The sequence below is a fragment of the Pollachius pollachius genome (genome assembly GCF_949987615.1).
Source record: "Pollachius pollachius genome assembly, chromosome: 11".
NCBI classification, from domain to species: Eukaryota; Metazoa; Chordata; class Actinopteri; order Gadiformes; family Gadidae; genus Pollachius; species Pollachius pollachius.
Window position 1 is genome coordinate 7,762,772 of NC_136944.1, and position 12,578 is coordinate 7,775,349.

General features: G+C 44.2%; 2 protein-coding genes across 2 annotated transcripts in view; both read left to right on the forward strand.

The window, feature by feature from the left end:
- Nucleotides 1-546: 546 nt before the first annotated feature.
- trpm4a (transient receptor potential cation channel, subfamily M, member 4a) overlaps nucleotides 547-12,578 on the forward strand; it is a 32,839-nt gene continuing 20,807 nt past the window's right edge. Inside the window, exons 1-5 of the mRNA XM_079746298.1 lie at nucleotides 547-809; nucleotides 2,619-2,677; nucleotides 3,748-3,925; nucleotides 9,730-9,910; nucleotides 11,144-11,313. Of these exons, the coding sequence (XP_079602424.1) occupies nucleotides 741-809; nucleotides 2,619-2,677; nucleotides 3,748-3,925; nucleotides 9,730-9,910; nucleotides 11,144-11,313 (657 nt within the window). The 5' untranslated portion in view covers nucleotides 547-740. The remainder of the gene's footprint in view (nucleotides 810-2,618; nucleotides 2,678-3,747; nucleotides 3,926-9,729; nucleotides 9,911-11,143; nucleotides 11,314-12,578) is intronic.
- Nucleotides 3,947-9,121, forward strand: efcab11 (EF-hand calcium binding domain 11). Its single transcript, XM_079746301.1, has 2 exons — nucleotides 3,947-7,897; nucleotides 8,563-9,121. The coding sequence occupies exon 2, from the start codon at nucleotides 8,565-8,567 to the stop codon at nucleotides 9,060-9,062; it is 498 nt and encodes a 165-aa protein (XP_079602427.1). The 5' UTR covers nucleotides 3,947-7,897; nucleotides 8,563-8,564; the 3' UTR covers nucleotides 9,063-9,121.

Below are 12,578 nucleotides of genomic sequence, written 5' to 3' on the forward strand. Positions count from 1 at the left end.
TGTGAACCACTGAGAATATAACATACAAAGGGTTGTAACGTTTGCAAAAAGTCACACTGCATTAACTAGGGTTAATTAATGTACTTATTGTAAAGTTTTACCATGTTTCTAAATCATACTGCTTATCTTGTCTTTCTTGTCATTGAGGCCTGCCAAATACACTCAAAAATAAGTATTTCATTTTTTATACCCAAACGTTTTATAAGTCATGAAGAGCTATGCTATGTTTGCGAAGAAGTTATTATATACCAACAGTAGTTCTTAACGAAGATCTATCTTCTTAATTTATGAATAGTGGATCACTTTATACACAACGATACTACTATTGCCAATTTCTTCTTAATTTATGAATAGTGGATCACTTTATACACAACGATACTACTATTGCCTAGGGTTCAAACAAGAAGACATGAATCAACATGAACATGTTGATTCATGTCAGACAGAGCTAATAGGTCTTAGTACAATGCTCTGCAAATCCATTATGATTAGAGGTTGTTGGCTGATGTTGGCTTCATGACCGTTTGGGACAGCTGTTGGTATGATTCTCATTTACTTTTGATGGGCGGGGCAAAGTAAAGAAGGGAGGAAGGTTTCCCCAGAGGAGCCCCTGTCTCTGGAGCGGGACGAGGCGTCTCATGCACAGTTCGCACGAATAGCGGGCAACTTTAAAGCCGAACATGGACGCCTAAAACCGGCAGGGAAAGTTGAGGAAGCGCTTGCGAAGCAGTACGTTCGCCATGGAGAAGTCCGAGAAAGACAATGAAGTGGGGGCTAACGCGGAAACCAGAACATCTGAAAAAGCACAGGTATCTATGTCTTTCATGGTCATTTTTAACAGTTCTATAACAATGTATTAAAAAAGGTGGAAAGAAAACAGGATAGGCCTACTCTGATACTTAGTTTATAATAATAGTTGCGCTACTGTTACATTATCCAGCGGGAGAGAAAGGTGTGGATGGTTGAACTTATTGTTGATGGCCAGAGGTTTTACCCACAGGTAACGAGTTACGAGCCGTTTCGATGCAGCAAGCCCATCCGCAAAGATGTGACCGCTGTCTGGGGCGCGTCGGCGAAACCCGATCGCATCTCGCTGTGTGCGTGTGATGTTCGATGCCCCACCCTTTGTTCAGCCTTTCTGACAAACATGTCTTTTGCTGCTGTATGACTATAACCAACTCCAGAAATGCAGTTCCCCTCGGAGTCTTTTATTGGTTGAATCCCAAAGACCCCAATGTTTATGAACTTTGTGGGCCAATGCCATATTTCGTTCATCAAATAATATGCATAGTTCTCAGGCAAACAAGTTAGACATATTCAATGCTATTAGATGAAGAGTCTTAATCTGCAACAGTAAATTGCACGCTGTGCTTGTTATTGCCATTATCTTAGATTTATTTTTTCTGATCTTATTTGAACTTAGCCTACCATTACTATTTGTGGCTGTAAATTATCTCATTGCTACTTTCAATAGTATTTGGAAAGTTTCGTGCATAGGAATGAGGTCAGTCTAAAAAACCGGTGAAGCCAATTTAGACCTATAAGTGGTTAGGCCTGACTCGGAATTCACAACCTCAACATCTGCTATTTGCATGAAGTTTGAGAAAACATGCATTTTCAGCCCAAATTCGAGGCAACCCTTCAAACTACACAGCAATTTCATCAGACAATGAGTCGTCTTTAGTTGTCAGACCCAACCGCTTATAAGACTTCTCTGGTTAGTGAGCAGACTAACGGTGAAGTGAAGTCTTGTCTTCCATGGTTTATTGAATTATATACACCAGTACAGGTGACAGATCATTCTTACCAGTGCTCCGACAAGTGTATGAGCAAACAATGACTTTGAAATGCAGTTGGCTCATAACCTTCCATCCTGTTTATCCCTTTTTTTCTTTTTGGTGCTCAGCGATCTGACTATGAGTATTTATAAAGCCTTTGCCATGCGTTTGAATCCTCACTGTTGTACAGATTCGCAAAGGCATTTCCTACGGTGCTTGTGTGTGCTCGCTGCAAGGTCGTTAAATAGGTGGAATGTGGTCACCTGTGCTTCGGGTGGTTGTGTACAACCCCCTAGGCAAGACGCTGTCTTGCCCCAAGTTCTTGGCCAGTCCTGAACCGTTTTTAAATTCCTGACATTTCTGCTCTGTTCCCCCTCTCTGTCTCTCTTTACTTACTGCCACCTTAACCACTCCACTTACACACAAACACAAACACACACATGCATACACACATTCACTCACACACACAACATCTGGTCCAATACCTAGTCCTGAATCAGCTGATACTATCTTTCTTTCTTTCTTGCCAGCAATACCATCTACATGTAAACGTGGCATGCACGCACAAACACACACACACACACACACACACATGCATACACACACACACACACACACACACACACACACACACACACACACACACACACACACACACACACACACACACACACACACACACACACACACACATGGACGTGCATACACACACACACACGCACGGACGCGCATACACACAAACACACAGACATATATTTGAATGTACTATCAACTGTACAACATGTGGTTGCCTATACTCCTGACCCTTTTAACTCTTTCAACTTTTCTCTGTGACCCCAGAGCTGGATTCCTAAAATCATCAAGAAGCGCATGTGCAGCACCTTCATAGAGGACAACAGGTAACTATTCTCAATTTGATTTGATTGGTATAGCCCTTGATTAGCCCTTAGGCACAGTCTCAAAGGGCTTAACAGGCCATATGTTTATGACAGCCCCCTAACCCTATCCCCCCAGAGGGCAAGAAAGAACATCCTTTTTGAGCAAGGAAGAAATCTTGAGAAGGAACACAGAGTGGGGGATCCCTCCTTCCAGGGATTGTCAGGAGTGCATTGGGTGCCATAATTGACGCATACAGGCAAATCATTTTAAGTCAATTTGTTTATAAAAGTAACATCTTTGGCGATTCGGTGCTGGCCGGTTAACACTAAGGAGAGTCCAGACATCCATTCGCAGTCACCACAACATGCTAAAACAGACGGAATAATAAATTAGAAGGGGGAAAGATGTAGACAGAAGATGTAGACAGAAGATGCAAAAGATGTAGACAGAAGCTAATTTAGTGACTGCACAAACACGCTAAGATACCATCAGAAACATTCCCATAGTTGGTCACAGACGCTGACATACCGCCTTTTCTCATTGATTTGCTCTGTAGTGAGAGCCTTGTTTGGAAGTCTGTCCCAGGTCTCTAATTTGGTTCCCCACGTGTCTTGCTTCCTGGTACACGATTTTTACTGAAGTGTGTGTATGTATTTGTGTTTGTGAGTGACCTTTGAGGTGACTCCCTTCATTATTTTAATTGTTAACTGTGAATTCGCAGCCCTCTTCACCCTTCCTTACCACAAACACACACAGACACACACACACACACACACACACACACACACACACACACACACACACACACACACACACACACACACACACACACACACACACACACACACACACACACACACACACACACACACACACACACACACAGCGACAGACAGACAGACAGACAGACAGAATCCAATCTGGACACATTACAATCGCAATGCTTGACATCTGTATTTCTGTATTTAATCGCCGGTGCAGGATGGTGCTTATCGCCATAACCATGATATTTCTATGAACTCCTTGCTTTCGTTATCATTGCTGACGTGTCCTTGTGTTCCAACCCCCCCCCCCCCCCCCCCCCCCCCAGTAACGGAGCGCTGTGTCAGTGTGGCGGGCCGCGGGGGACGCACGGCTCCAACGCCACAGGAGACTACTTTGGCGCGGCCATCGTCAGCCAATGGGACAGTGGGCAGCACTCCTCGGAGTATCCCACCGACGCCTTCGGAGAGGTGGAGTTCGCGGGGGCCGGGCGGCGCCACAGTCACGTGAGTCACCATGGGGGGAGAGGGGCGAAGCGACCTGCTCGTGTTACAATGTGAGGACAAGATGTTGAGCGTTAAGGTCATGTTGCAGGTGAGTGTAGATCAGTGCTGCTCCCTGGCTTGGAAATGAGTCAGGCTCAAGCAACAACAATGTCTTTCATTTAGGAAGGGGAAACTTCCTGAATGAAACTTTCAAGCAAACGCCACTAAAACCACATCACAGAACCGAATGACAGTGATCAACATTGACAGAACACCGTTGCACGATCAGTGACTGTACGAACATGGCCCCAACCTGAGAGAGAGAGCACCAAATAACATTTATAGTTAACAGTATATATATATATATATATATACGTTGTGCTTAATCATTATGCTCAACTCCTACAGCTGCATCTGTTCCCCCCAATTGAGCTGTCCGCTCCGAAGCGATGCCCCCTTCACAACATATCCCCACCCCTAACCTTAGGTCAGGAGCCCCCTCCCAACCCACCCACACGCTCTGAGTGGCAAAGACAAAACGGCCCCGACCTGCCGTTCCATTCGGCAGTCAGCAAGATGAAAGGAAGCTTAGAGTCAGCCTCTGTCTTTGCTGCCTTCGGGCGCACCTGACAAACGCCTGTGTGGCCCCCCAGGTTCCGTACCTCCCATATCCATCTGAATACTTCCTAAAAACCCATATATTCATGTGACACAAACACAGTGCCTTGATCAGCAAGAGTCTCTTTTGGGGTTCCAACTGTGGAGTTCAATTGAAACAGTGCCTGCGCTATGGCAGGACGCTTCTGAGTGTAGTGGAAGTGTCTCGGGATACCAGTTTGCATAATCCACGATATGTGTAATATTGTACTTGCATCATATCGACTATCTTTATTTGCAATTTGCTACTGGCTTCATTGTCAGGCTACCCCTGTCCATTTTATTATTAATTGCGATAGCTAGCAAGACATTTGGCAGTATGATACTATGGCGCACATGCCACACGAGTGATACGATTTAGACCGTCCCTTTGTGACAACAGCCACGGGATAGAGTGCTAGTGATTCAGATGGAAGAGTTCGATCAGCCAGGGCATTCTAGAACACAGTTCTAGAAGGACGTTTTTTCATGTTGGATAAAGATCCTCTACCTCGCTTACAAATAGAAAAAAAGAAATCTTGCTAAATTACTGTTATCTTCTTTAGGGACATTGCAGAAATGTTATATGCAGTGATTGGGATACAGAACCCATGATTTGTTGTCTTGGGAATTCAACTAATATTGTTTTACTTTTGGTTGATGCTAGCTGCGGCAAATTGAAAATACTATACAAAACTGTAAAATGAGGCCTGGGTTCCATCGTGCACCAATACAAATATATTTTACAATGTATATTACTTTGAAGCCCAATACCCCCAACATGGGTTTCAACTAAACCTAACCTTTAGTTTACCTTACTAACCTTTAAAGTTTCATACCAGACCTTTAGTCTCTGCAGTTAACAGTTTCAAATATCTATAAAGTTAAATCTCTTCATACTGCAGGTTGCATAAAGGTTTTGTGGCCCACAACCAATCAATATTGAAAAAAGTAATTGTTAACCTTAGCAGGTTCGACTGGTATCTGTGAATAGCAGTGGTTGGCATATACTACAACTCACTGTTGTTGACTGGACAAAACGGGAGAAGCTTCCATTGTCACAAAACACAGGTTTCAGGCTTCATCTTACTGCTTGTGTTTCTGATTGCATAGTGAAGGTAATGTGGTTCTCCCCTGAGTGGTTTTTCATCTATTTTTTTTCCCTGCTTTTTTTCACTATATTTTAGTAACCAGTACAACAGAAAGACATAAGACAACTAGTCCTTTAAGCCATTTTTAAGTATTGCTCAATACATTGGTTTGAATATAATGGTATGGCAGATTGAAGACACAGTCCTCTGGCTGTTAAGATCTCTCTGAACAGAGTTGTTCATGATTGAGTTGTTCTGGCTCTGACGCTAAACTAAACTAAACTACGTCAGTTGGCTTCATTGGTACATACTGTAGGGAAAGCCAGAGCTTAGGGTGAGTCATTGCTCAGCCGAGTTGAGTTAGGCTGGCTACAGTAGAATAGGGAAGTATGGTGCGTCGTTTTCCATCCCTTTCTAAATTTAGCACGGCCATCATCAGATTTGGGGGATTCCAAAGCATAGAGGAGAATCTTCTTAGCCACTTTCCAAAAGATTCTACTTGTGGAGAAAACAGAAGTAGCTGATAGCAGAATGTTAGCAGAACATAATTGAAACCTTAAAGCAAGAAGTTGGCAAGACAACTTGAGAATTAAGAGTTTAGAGCTGGAAACTCACCAAAGTTGACGAGGTGCACTAAGCTATGACACGCCCAAGATGGCATGGGCCCAACAAAAGCCCATAGACATATAGTAAACATGACAGACTTGAGCTGAACTCTGATGATAATAACGACACAGTGTATGTGGGCATGTAAGTCAACAAGCAAACTCATTGCCGTTTTAAGTCTCTAGGATCAGTGGTGTGTTTACCCAGCTCTACACATCTCCAACTCTATGTTGGCAACAAACGCTCTAGCTCTCTCTCTCTCTCTCTCTCTCTCTCTCTCTCTCTCTCTCTCTCTCTCTCTCTCTCTCTCTCTCTCTCTCTCTCTCTCTCTCTCTCTCTCTCTCTCTCTCTCTCTCTCTCTCTCTCTCTCTCTCTCTCTCTCCCTCTCGCTCGCTCTCCCTCTCGCTCTCACACAAGCTCATGCATCACATGGTCTTCTTGTGAGTTGTCAGAAAGCGGATCCTGCTGAAGGATAATTTGAATGCCACCTCATGATTCAGATTACATCATAGTCAAACTCACTGTTGAGCCGGCTAGCTGAGCAGAGAGTTAGGTTTAGTTCTCATTCGCTTTGGGTGAGGAAAGAATATTTATAGCATATTGTTTTTGTTCTTTGACCCTTTCCTCAGGCAGTAGCCCTAGCGAACTTTAGTACTTTACTCCTGTTATTGATTTGCCTTGAACGGAGCCAGTTGTTATCTGATGCACCTGTAAAACCTGTCAATCTTCTGTTGTAGGCCTGCTTTAACATTAACGTGTAATAACTCCAAAAAAGGTTCTCCTGAGTGAAGGTGATAGACTATGTGTCTAAGGTCTGATTTCCTCTCTGAATTTTTTTTTGTGATGAGTCATGTGATTTATAGACGCTTAAAGTACAAATGAGAGTTGTCAGGGAAGTAATGATGAATTATTGGGTATGAGAACGCTTGTGAACAAGGTAAATAATTGGGTAATGTAGGGTTAAGATTACAGTACCCATTTCTGGGGGCCTGTCACTGAAAAATGTTGTGTCTGTTTATGTTATCTAAAAAATAAAATAAGAGTTTAAGAAACATATTAATCGATTTTGAAAAGGTTCTACCTTGCTCATGTTTATTAATTTTTAGACTGGTTTTTGATTATTGTGTCTATCTGTGGCGCAACCGTTGTATCGATCGACTTTATACCATGAATGATCATAAACAATTGCCTATCAAGACAATATAGGATGATATCCTATTTGATTGAGCTACTTAATAACCAAAGCTTAAAATAAATCATAATGAATCATTGGTCATGTATAATACTGCCTAACCCTTTACTGCAGTACAACACTCTATGTGTTATAGATATGATATATAATGATAAAATCGACCATGATATGAACAGACAAAATATTAATGTGTCCCCCTTTTTTATTTCAGAAATAAACACATATATTTTGTTGCTAAATGGAATGGCAAACTACATATGTCCCTGTTTTTCATTTCTTAAATCTGGTCAAACATATGTTGTCCAAGTGTCACCGTAATCAGACCAGATCCATGCCGTGATCTCCATGCTCCTCCGTAATCAGAAGAGATCCATGCCGTGTTTTCAAGTCCACCGCAGAGCGCTCTCCAATGCCTGTGGCCGTCAGCCAATCCAGCTCAATGTTGTGTTCCGCGACTTGGAGAACCCGGTAAGTACTGCTTTTCCCTTTTATTGCATTTAATGAAATGCTATGATATTTAATAATTATCCTACTTTAAAGTTGAGAGGGAGACTCTATGTCTATTGCTAGTCATCAGTGTTGTTTTGCTTTTCCAGTTTCCAGATTCCAGTTGTCAAGAGTTTTCGCTAGCATGTTGTTATTGACTTTTCTGAAGTGGAATTAGCTACTTAATTCAATAGGTCATTCATTTCTGGAGTAATTATTAGTAGTACTACCGACAAGTATCAACAGCCAAGTAGTCTGCACCCTGTTTGACAACAACGTGACATTCAAGCAGGATTATAACAGCATTATACTTGTAATGTCATTCCCCTGGGGAAATAAACGTGTTCCATCCTATGATACTCTTCAAATAAGTTAGAGGGGCTGACATAAGGTTCACATGTTACTTCTGCCATCAATGCACACCTTCTCATGAATGAAAACGTCCTCCATATAATGTAACTAACACACTTCCTCTCATGAGTAGTGTAAATCTTTTTGTCTATTCGAGACATCAAGCATTTATAGGCCAATGTAAAGCCTTAACCGTTGACTAATCTTTCATCTGTTTCTTGGCTTTCTTGCGAGCTCAAAGTTCGCAACAGCCCATATTTTTTTGTTCTTCAACCTCTGTTTATGAATTTCTGCAGGGATGGCCTCTGCTCTGAACAGACTAGCAAGGAGAGCAGGCAGTGGCGTCGACCGATTCAGGATCGCCACAGTGTTTGAGCTCTGCGACGAAGACCAGGATGGCCTCTTGAGCAGGGAGGACCTGAAGGTTGCCGTGGTGATGCTGTTCGGCTACAAGCCTTCCAAGTCGGAGACCGACAAGCTCATGGGAGACCAGCGCTTCCACTCGCAAGAGAGGGCGCTCACCCTCCAAATGTTTGAGACTCTGATGAAGGAGAAGCTGTCAGAGGAGGAGCCGGACTCGTACGTTAGGGCGCGGCAGGTGTTTGGTGCCTTCGACAGGCACCGCCGGGGGTTCCTCAAAGAGGAGGACTTTGAGGCAGCGTTCACGACAGTGGCTCCTCTCCTGCCCCAGAGGATCGCCTCAGAGGCCTTCCGTCACGCAGACCACGACTCAGACGGTCACCTCAGCTTCAAGGACTTTGAGGCGGCGGTCGGCTTTGGACGCACCGACAGCTGAAACAAACTTGGATTGTAGTTTGAGCTAATTGTTATGGGTCTGTTTTTTATTTATTTCAAATCCTGTGTTATTTGCTTCGTTGTTTTCATGATTAAAGTGTTTTGGATTAAAAACGTTTCTTTCTGTTTATTTCAATGGATGACTTTTAGAGGGTGTGATATAGCCAGATCTGAGGCCCTGACCACAAAATAGGCTCATTTTGTGGACTCAATCACATGATTACATTTCATATTTCACTCTAGTTGAAAATAAAAAGTGTATTTATTCAACTTTAATCTTCAGCTATTGATTCTGTCTTAATAACAACTATTTTAAAATGCAAAGACATCAATATCTCAGAATCGACATGGTGTTATCAAGTACTTTGGTCAATATAAATGAATTTAGTCAACAACCAATTGCCATACTCTGCATAGTTTGAACAAAACCAAGTATGATGTATAGACTTTTATTGAAGCTTTGTGATCAGTAGGCCATGGGAACCAACCCATTCACATGCTTTGCAATTTTCTACACCTTATTCGTATGGATTTAGGGAGTGAGGCATTGTACATCATGAACATTTCCACATCCTCCTTCAGTTGGAGAAGCCCTTCAGTCGAACACTGCCAGAGCGGTCAGGGCTTCCTTCTCTTGTCTCTTATGCTTCTCTCTTCCCCTGTTCCAGTTCCTGCGGCTGTCACGGGACACGCCCCCCCAGATCGTCTTCACCCTGATGACGGCCCACTGGGCGGTGCCCTCTCCCAACCTCGTGGTCTCGGTGGTCGGGGGCGAGGGCCAGGAGAAGGTGAAGCCGTGGGTGCGGGAGGTGATGAGGAACGGGCTGGTGAGGGCGGCGCAGAGCACAGGTGAGGCAGACAGGAGGGCCGACCGTCTGCATTTTCTGTACGCTAGTTGACTCACTTGTTCAGAGTTCGCCTGGACTCTGCAAAGACTCCCCCCCCCCACCCTGCCCCTTCTCCTCCCTTACTCTCCTAAAAACACCCCTGTCATCACTTATGGCACTCAATGTACGCACTTAGTCTAGGTTGTACGTCCTGGGAGCTAATGAACGCACTTATTGTGTGTTGTACGTCCTTGAACTTAATAGTAGTACTTTGTTTAGCATCGTATCCTTGCTCTCTTTGTGTCTTTGTTGTATACAGGAAATGGTCGAACCAAGCAATTGTAAGGGCTTAGCACTTGTTCTACGAACATCCTTACTGTACTGACAGCGACATATTGTTGTTCCTCTTTCTTCTGAAAAATGAACTAATTGTAAGTTGCTTTGGATGAAAAGCGTCTGCTAAATGGAAATGGAAGAGGTGATGGGAAGTCCCTTCACTTATCCTAAATTTTTCTGTCCTTTTTTAAACTTGACACGTATTTCCCTCACACCATTCACAGAATTGCTTTAAACGGCGACCTCTGTAGTGTAGCAATGGGGATGTGTTGATGGATTGAATCCATGTGTCGTATTTGCACACAAGCATTCTTGCAAGCTTGCCCTTAGGGCTCAAATGGTCTGCGGCAGCACATAACAACCTCCTGTTGCAGGGGTGGCACGCCTGACATTTGGAACAGCATGTCATGTTCTTCAACACGAAACAAAGCCTCACAACCAAAGTGTAGGGCAGACTTGAACACATCCTGACATTAAGTTTGAAGATACAGGGAGTTATACTTGAATGTTCTCATCAAAACAAGTCATTAAGAAAAATAAATATATATATATAAACAGATATGAAGACAATGACCTTTAAGTCTGCACTTCCCAAATGTTCAGTGTATGTATTTGTTTTTGTAATTGTTCACTGCTGCATTTCTCACAGAAATAAAGCTTACGCTGACTATCTGCATTTGCTATACGCTAGTTGACTTACTTTTTCTTACTAAGGCATTTCTCTCTCTTTCTCCCTCGCACACACACACACACACACACACACACACACACACACACACACACACACACACACACACACCCTCACACACACACACCCACAACTACACACACACCCTCACACACACACACACCCACAACTACACACACACACACACACACACACTGTCTTTTAAACACCCACACACACCCCTCCTTCCAGGGGCGTGGATCCTCACGGGCGGGCTAAGGGAGGGGGTGGGCCGCTGTGTAGGGGAGGCTGTGAGGGACCATGCGGCGGCGGCCCCCTCTCTGCCCCAGAAGAAGGTGGTGGCCGTGGGCGTGGCCCCCTGGGGTCTGGTGCACAACCGGCAGCAACTTGTCAACCCACAGGTACGAGCAGTAGCATGGCTGACAACGGGCTGCACCGGGACTCTGCTGCAGGCCTGCCGTTAACTCACTATAGCAGTAGCTGAACACGAAGACAGGCTTCACTGTTACACACTGCAGGCCTGTCGTTAACTCACTATAGCAGTAGCTGAACACGAAGACAGGCTTCACTGTTACACACTGCAGGCCTGTCGTTAACTCACTATAGCAGTAGCTGAACACGAAGACAGGCTTCACTGTTACACACTGCAGGCCTGTCGTTAACTCACTATAGCAGTAGCTGAACACGAAGACAGGCTTCACTGTTACACACTGCAGGCCTGCCGTTAACTCACTATAGCAGTAGCTGAACACGAAGACAGGCTTCACTGTTACACACTGCAGGCCTGCCGTTAACTCACTATAGCAGTAGCTGAACACGAAGACAGGCTTCACTGTTACACACTGCAGGCCTGTCGTTAACTCACTATAGCAGTAGCTGAACACGAAGACAGGCTTCACTGTTACACACTGCAGGCCTGTCGTTAACTCACTATAGCAGTAGCTGAACACGAAGACAGGCTTCACTGTTACACACTGCAGGCCTGTCGTTAACTCACTATAGCAGTAGCTGAACACGAAGACAGGCTTCACTGTTACACACTGCAGGCCTGTCGTTAACTCACTATAGCAGTAGCTGAACACGAAGACAGGCTTCACTGTTACACACTGCAGGCCTGTCGTTAACTCACTATAGCAGTAGCTGAACACGAAGACAGGCTTCACTGTTACACACTGCAGGCCTGTCGTTAACTCACTATAGCAGTAGCTGAACACGAAGACAGGCTTCACTGTTACACACTGCAGGCCTGCCGTTAACTCACTATAGCAGTAGCTGAACACGAAGACAGGCTTCACTGTTACACACTGCAGGCCTGCCGTTAACTCACTATAGCAGTAGCTGAACACGAAGACAGGCTTCACTGTTACACACTGCAGGCCTGTCGTTAACTCACTATAGCAGTAGCTGAACACGAAGACAGGCTTCACTGTTACACACTGCAGGCCTTCGTTAACTCACTATAGCAGTAGCTGAACACGAAGACAGGCTTCACTGTTACACACTGCAGGCCTGCCGTTAACTCACTATAGCAATGGATGACTATTGCTAAAATCATGCTTCACAGGTATTCTGCTGCAGGCCATCTATTAACTCACTATAGCCATGCACCTCAACATGACTGAAACACGTTTCACGCACTGACTGAGATGACTATGGAACTATGTTC

Bases quoted from the DNA above. Each gene is read 5' to 3' on its own strand.
- efcab11 (XM_079746301.1), top strand. From the start codon at position 8,565: ATGGCCTCTGCTCTGAACAGACTAGCAAGGAGAGCAGGCAGTGGCGTC.